The sequence below is a fragment of the Sorghum bicolor genome, chromosome 2, assembly GCF_000003195.3.
Source record: "Sorghum bicolor cultivar BTx623 chromosome 2, Sorghum_bicolor_NCBIv3, whole genome shotgun sequence".
NCBI lineage: Eukaryota > Viridiplantae > Streptophyta > Magnoliopsida > Poales > Poaceae > Sorghum > Sorghum bicolor.
This window is the reverse complement of record NC_012871.2, coordinates 55,679,929-55,687,748: the sequence shown is the minus strand read 5'-3', so window position 1 is coordinate 55,687,748 and position 7,820 is coordinate 55,679,929. Positions and strand designations below refer to the sequence as shown.

At 42.8% G+C, this 7,820-nt stretch overlaps 1 protein-coding gene across 1 annotated transcript; it reads right to left on the bottom strand.

Annotated features, from left to right (window-relative positions):
- On the bottom strand, positions 201 to 5,608 carry LOC8055551 (proton pump-interactor BIP103). Its single transcript, XM_002460044.2, has 8 exons — positions 5,446 to 5,608; positions 3,130 to 3,478; positions 2,733 to 2,927; positions 2,471 to 2,650; positions 2,190 to 2,384; positions 1,515 to 1,613; positions 928 to 1,428; positions 201 to 856 (listed from the first exon to the last, which is right to left on the bottom strand). The coding sequence occupies exons 2-8, from the start codon at positions 3,472 to 3,474 to the stop codon at positions 518 to 520; spliced, it is 1,854 nt and encodes a 617-aa protein (XP_002460089.1). The 5' UTR covers positions 3,475 to 3,478; positions 5,446 to 5,608; the 3' UTR covers positions 201 to 517.

Below are 7,820 nucleotides of genomic sequence, written 5' to 3'. Positions count from 1 at the left end.
TGCAAAGGACTGTTTTTTTTTTCAGTAGCAAGCTTCAATCTGAACATTCAAATTTGCCAGGCTGACAAGATCAACGATCTTGGCTTTCCATCAATTGGGTAAGGTTCACCTGTTTGTTGCTGGATCATCTGGGGACTTTGGAAAACAGCACCATTTATAAGATGCCAAGGGAGTTGCAAAAGAAACAAAACTTGCGCATAAATGCATAGACAGGGCCATTATTTGAGATTCCTAAAGCGAAAGGCATTATTCCAGATGTCAATATACGCTTCACTTCAAAAGTACACGGGATATATCAGTCGCAGTATATATTTAGAGAGATCTAGCAAAGTCGCAACCAAAATCAACTGTATCTTCGGCTCCATAGAATATATATAAACTAACATCAAAAGTGAACAAGACATTCCTCCGGTCCTTCACGTCTCAAAAGCAGACCTTGCACTCTTTCTTCTCACCTGCAAAATTGGTCTCCACGTCATCAAATGGCCTGGCGGCGGAGTGCACGGGCCTCATCCACTCAGTTGCTGACATTCGCTGGGAGGTAGTACTGGTAGTATCCCAGCACCGCGAGGAGGGCAACCAGCACCGCAGCCACTATGGCAGCTGGGCCAGCCCATGACCAGTAGGACTGCGCCTTCTTCCTCTTCAGGATCGCCTTGGGTGGCGGGGCCTTGCTCCGGCTGACCACATTCCTGTGCCGGGCACTCTCCTTCTGTTCTTTCTTTACCGTGGTGGAAGCAAGGATCACTTCTTGTTCCGCTGGGGCTTCTATGGCTTCATCAGACTTGGCATCCGATTCTGAGGGCTCGTCGGTGTCAGCTGCACCAGATTTCTTTTTGGCTTTCTTCTCCTCTTTCTGAAAGAATTAGTTGTTTCATTGTTAGTGTGTAGATCGCAGGAGGTGAATGAGAGAGAGATGAGCAGTACCTTCAGCTTCTTCTCAGCTTCCTTCTGTGCTCGGGCCGCGGCTTTTGCTGCCTGCTTCTCAGCCTGCCTCTTCTTCCTCTCCAGCGCAAGCTTGTTCTTCTCAATCTCCTCCTGTCTCTTGATCTCTTTCAACTTTGCCACATCAGCCTCCGTAGGCTTGGCCTTCTCCTTCGGGGGCTCAGCCTCATAATCATCATCGGCATCAAGAGCAGCTTTTGCCTTGTGCGACTTGACAGGTCCTTTTGAACGAGCTTCAATCTTGGGAGCATCATCTTCCTGGGGAGCAGGCACTTCTTTGGTTTGTTTTGCAGGCAATTTTACAGGGATGGGCTCTGGCTCTGGAGCTGGCGCCTGTGACTCGATAAATATGGGCTTCTCATCAGGATTCCTCATCCGACCATCTCGACTCAGCTGTCGGCTATTTAGGGAGGCAAGGATTCTCTTCTCATAGTCCTCTCTGAAGGCCTTACTTTCACACCATTGGGTCATGAACTTGTCGACCTATTAAACCAACAAATGTTTAGTACATAAACATGTGGGCATCACATGAGGTCGAGCCATTAATATCAACATATTTAGAAGCATACCTCAGTCTTGTGGAGCTCTTGCAATTCTGCCAGCATATTCCTTGAAGAACAATCCCTAGCTTTGCCTAAAACTGCACGGTTTTGCGTGGCGGATGCGTTCTGGATCAAGTGCAGAAGAATATCACTGAATTACCACATGTAATCATAAGCCAATGACAGGGTTCCACGGGAGAACAGAAACCATGTCACGCAACCTCAGGTTATGCAACAAGCAATAAGTTAATCCACGCCGATCCTCATCGGCCTAAAACAGTTCTGATAACATCATTGCACTAAATGAACTAGCATTACACATGAAAGTCAACTGGTAGTTAAAAAAAAATAGAGGTAGTCGATGAGCAGGGGTGGATAGATGATGCATCATCACATTAACAATTTATAAAACAGAACTGTAAAGGTGTATATACGATAGCGTGTTGCCTTCCAGATTCCAGAATACAGAAAGCCTAGCAGAAACAGAACAGCAGGCACACTAATCCAACACAGCCATCTCTAGATGGTACACAGTGAACAAGACACAAAAGCAACCACAGGCACACACAGGTACATCTAAACAAAGAACAAAAGCTCAAGACAGAAGACAGAAGAGTTTCCCTCTTCTTAACCCAAGTATGGAAATACTGAAAGGAAAGACATAACTTTTGCACAGGCAATTTAAAAATATGTTAAACTTACTTTTGCATCGCGCACTGCTCTCAATTCGGACAACGATTCATACGCCTTGTCCTTTCTGGCAGTTGCTGCATCTAAATCTTCTTGAAGCGATGCAATCTCAGCATCAACAAGTTTTAACTCATCCTCCAGGACCTTAATCTTAGATCTTACTGCCTGTCTTTCCTTCTTTATTCCATCAATGCCCTCCCCGATGATCTGAATGTTCAGACTGCGGTTACCACTTATTTCTCTAAGAAATATAGGCAGAAACAAAAAGATGAATTGCAGCAGAACACACTTACTTTGACCTGGTCTTGTATAGCCTCTTTTTCAACCACTGTACCTTGCAGTTTAGCCCTGTTAGCAGCATTAGAGATGACTTTCGATCTGGTTTTTTCAAGGTCCTTAATTTCTTTCACCAGACGCTTCTCCTCAGATAAAGGTATGCTCTCATGCACCATCCGATCATTCAGCATCTTGATCTAGGGGGAGCAATGGAAGCATAGCATATAGTTAACTGTTTCTGGAATGGAAGCTATATTAGCAAAAAGGTTCAAGACATACCGTTAGGTCAAGCTCTTCGATAGAAGAGCATAAACCTGCACTCTGTGCCCTCATGGCATTGTTTTCATCACGAAACTTGCCCAAGCTGTTCCGAAGAGGCTCCATCTCCTTTATCTTCTCATTCACAACTTCATTATATTGTTTGTTCTCAGCACTCAATGGCTTCAGCTCCGCGATAATACTGGAGCGCTCTGCCTGCAAAGAGTTTGTAGGTTATAAAGTGAGATACATGTCGCTTCCTGGGGCTGTTCACTCCCATTAAGAATACATCTTGGCTAATGGCTATCATAAGAACAAGCATGTTTTGAAACAAGTTACAAAGCATTCAACATCTTTTTTATGATGAGTGGTGGATCAGTGAGGAAGGAAATCCAATGAGGACCTGTAAGAAAAATACCTTCTTGGCTCTTACTGCCTCAATAAGTTTAGAGCGAGCTTGGATCTTCTTCTGGAATTCTTTGTCAGCCTGCTCGAGTTTTGCCCTCAGTTTAGGATCCTCAAATGAGCGGATCTTGATGAAGTAGAAGGCATAAGTTTGCTTAGGTTCAGGCCACTCATCCTTCGCATCCTTTGGAGGTGCCAGATCAGCAATGTTGGTAGTTGTCTCTGAACCAAAAACAACTGCCTCCTCACGTTCTTTTGCAGTTGCTTTGCTTTCCTTCTCTTGGAATAGATTCACTTCTCCATCAGATACTTTGACCTCTGCTGGTGCTGCTTCAGCACCAACGACCTCCATTCCCATACCCCTGCAGCAATAGGAAAAAAATGATTGTCAGTGGAACAGGTTGCGATGAAGCAGAACAAAAAACAAAATCTGAGGAACTTCTTTTCATGGCCAATACATGCAGTTAACTGAATCTTTACTGGCAAACTACGCAAGAAGCGTAAAAGCAAATCAAAATTTGTTTGCTGGCAAACAAACAGTGGTTCAAAGCAAATGCCACAGAGCACCCAAAAACTGGTCGATCCAAAAGGCATGTTGACCAAATCATCATGAAAACCAAACAGATATTATGTAAACAAAGTAAAAATAAGGAGTAAGGAACAAGGTATGTAGATCACATCATCAAAAGAGTAATCCCTAACAGTTGGTACTGGGGCCATTTAATGTAAATATACAAAACACATCCACACCAACAATATGTTTCTCCTACACAAAGTTGAATCAGGCATCAAACCTCTCCTCAAATCGCCCTCTGACAGGAATTCTACACCAAGCATGACCATATCACTATATCCAAATCTACTTATCTATTTTGTCCAAGGAGTGAGTTCACCTGGAATCGACTGCAGCTGCAACCCCAAATTTAAAAAGCTGGGATGGGGCAAAGAAAGGTTAGGTCTTGACAAAGTTGGCATTAAAAGTAGGGTTTCTATTTTGGGAAAACTCTGTCTGCATCATGGAATAATTCCTGAAATCCATATATGACATCGCTTGTGCCAATGACATGTGGGGGCCTGGACACACCTGGCAATTACACATGCAGTGGCATATAGAGAATTCCGAGAATGTTCGATGGCATAGGTGGAATTCAAGGAACTGATACTTTGCGCTTTACAGTTTTGTAATAGTTCACTTGCCTATTTCTTTCTGTTTCCCAAAGTGGAAAAGTGGTCAGACGCAGTGGGACCAGTGTGCTGATGCAATTTTGGTGCTGGGTCTTGGAATGGGAAGATAGTTTGAACGAGCCATGCAACCTTGTTTAGTTCGCAGGAAAAAAAATTGGTACTATAGCACATTTGTAACTATAGCAATTAGTGTCCAATCATGGACTATTAGGCTTAAAAGATTCGTCTCGCAAAATACATGCAAACTGTGCAATTAGTTATTTTTTAATCTATATTTAATGTCATGCATGTGTCCAAACATTTGATGTGATGGGACAAAAAGTTTTTTGTTCTCTGGGCAAGGTGGTGAGGATGTAAAACTGCAGACTGAATCACTGGCACACAAAGCCCACACCCACAGGCTATCTACCCAGCACACACCAAAATAGGACTGCGTGGCATTAGCCGGTTCTGACTATCTTTTCTTAAGTTAGGATTTCTCTTATTGTGCAAAAAGATGCACTCAACATCTGATCGAACAGAATAGTGGAAACAGTTTATGCATCACTGAAACTGAAAGCGACCATTGTGAACTCTGAAATATAGTGGCAGAAAATAGATGATCCAGAGATGGAAACGAATTTAATTCACTGGAAACAGTCCATCGACTGACACACGGTCGGTTCGAATATAACATGCTAGAATCAATCAATCCTATCAGAATACTACAACAGCAGATTCAACACGCGAACTGGGCCAAAAGAGACCCTACCGGAGGCGAGGCGCGGGAGAAATTCGGCACTGCGATCCGATTCAATGACCAGCTACCAAACCCCGTCGAATCCAGACGTGATCCACGAGGCACCGCAGATCGCGGCCGCGCTTCCACCGATCCCCTCAGTCTGGCGCGCAGCCTCAACCCAAGCGGCCGGCCGATCCAGATCTACGAGGCCCGCGCCCTTAATTCCCCCCACGACCATTTCAATCTACCCAGAGGCCAGTGGCGGGCGGGCGGCGCCGATAAAGCGCAGATCGAAGTTAGCAGGCATGATACGCATACACTCGTAATTAGATCAGATCCGAATACAAATGGCCAAATAGCTGGAGTTAGGGTTGGGGTGCTCGGTATCGCGCAGCAGTAAGTGAATAGAAGGGGCGGGCGTACCTGGCCGGTGCTCGTCGGCGGCGAACGATACCTGGGCACCAGGCGTAGGGAGGCAGCGGCTGTCACCCAGTCGCCGCCGAGAGTAGAGAGAGAGAGCACGCGGGGTGAAGAGAAGAAGAGAGAAGGCAAGGGGTGACCCTTGTATAAAGGCCGGGTACAAACTGGATCGGGCCAGTGTTGGATGTAGGAGCCGCCAAAAAAATACCACTTCTATACATGGTTTTCTTTGCTAAGAAAAAAATATATACATGGTTTTCTCATGCGCTGCCGAGAATATTTCGAACTTTTTATTATCCATTCCATTCCACTAGCTAGTGTCATTTTTCACCAAAATGTTACTAGAAGACAAAGTAACCTTTTATTGCAACATATGGCTTCTCACGTTAGCTAGGGCCTTGTTTAGTTCCCAAAAATTTTGCAAGATTTTTCAGATTCCCCGTCACATCGAATCTTTAGACATATGCATGGAGTATTAAATATAGATGAAGATAAAAACTAATTGCAAAGTTTGGTCGAAATTGACGAGACGAATCTTTTGAGCCTAGTTAGTCTATAATTGGACAATATTTGTCAAATACAAACGAAAGTGCTACTATTCCTATTTTGTAAAAAAAATTTGGAAGTAAACAAGGCCTAGTACGTGTCATATTTCTTTCCAAAATATTGCTACGAGACAAAGTGAACATTTATTGGAATATCCTCTTGCCAAACTCCACCATGTCATATCCTATCTCATCCAAGAGCATCTCCAAAGCTAAAATTTATTTGCCATATTTTGAGTTTTGGCAACTTGGTAAAAGATTTGGTAAGTGAAAAAAATGACTATCTCCAATAGTTTGCCATTTAGACTTGCCAAATTAAAAGAAAAGAAGGCCCACACCCTAACTACCAACACCCGTCTATCTGTGGCCCGTGGCTGACGTCTAGACGTCGCCTCCGTGCGGCAGCAGATTTTATTTAGCTTTCGAACACTACACTCTTTCACTTTGTTCAGTTCGCAAATTTTTTTGGATTTTGACACTGTAGCACTTTCGTTTTTATTTGACAAACATTGTCCAATTATAGAGTAACTGGACTTAAAAGATTCGTCTCGCGATTTACATATGAACTGTGCAATTAGTTTTTGTTTTTATGTATATTTGATGTATCATACATGGGACGTAAAATTCGATATGATGGAAAATCTTGAAAATTTTTAGAACTAAAGAAGACAGCAGCACGCCAGCAGCTCAGCAGCAGCACGCAGCTCAGCAGGGCAGCAGCAGCACAGCAGCAGGCAGCAGCAGCAGCAGCACGCAGCTCAGCAGGGCAGCAGCACGCCCGCAGCTCAGCAGCAGGCAGCAGCAGGGCAGCAGCTCGCAGCAACGAACGGCGCGCGGATGAGATACGCGGCGAGTCCGCGCGTGTAGAAGTGCGCGCGCGGATGAGGAGGATAGCAAGTCCAGGTTTTTGGCAAACATGTTTAGCAAACTATTGGAGAGAGTTTTTATCATTGATTTGCCAAAATTTATGAGATAGCAAGTGTTTTAGCAAACTGTTGGAGATGCTCTGTAAAAACCAAATCAATCTTATTACCTCAAATTCATAGGCCGTGTTTAGTTGGAAAGGAAAAAAAATTATGACATTGTAGCATTTTTGTTTGTTTGTACTAATTATTGTTCAACCATACACTAACTAGGCTTAAAAGATTTGTCTCGTAAACTGTCCAATTAGTTTTTATTTTTATATATATTTAATACTTTATGTATACATCTAAAAATTTGATGTGACAGAAAATCTTGAAAAATTTTAAGTTTTGGAGTAGAAGTAAACAAGGCCCTAGCGGCAATCGCAAGCGAGCCGGTTGAGCGACGTAGGCATAGATCATGTAGCCCCACCTTAAAGTTCGGTCCATATACATATGAGATAATTTAAGGCCTTGTTTAATTCTCACCGAAATCCAAAAAATTTTCAAAATTCTCTGTTATATCGAATCTTACGGCACATGCATGAAGTACTAAATATAGACGAAAACAAAAACTAATTACACAGTTTGTCTATAAATCGTGAGATAAATCTTTTGACTCTAGTTGGTCTATGATTGGACAATATTTGCCACAAACAAACGAAAGTGCTACAGTTGCCAAATCCAAAAAGATTTCGCATCTAGACAAAGCCTAAGATTGTTGTCTTCTGAAAGTCTGATATTCTTAATATTTTCTTTATTTTAATAAATATATTATTTTCTATACAAATTTTAACTCAAGTCTTCTACTTTTAGTAGTCTTGTTCTCTAGTTATACTTTTAGAACCGTTAGGAGCCTTTGATAGTCTAGTAGTGTCATTGCATATGTATTAGGATCTAGTGAGAGTGCTAACTTCTTTGAGAAATTATT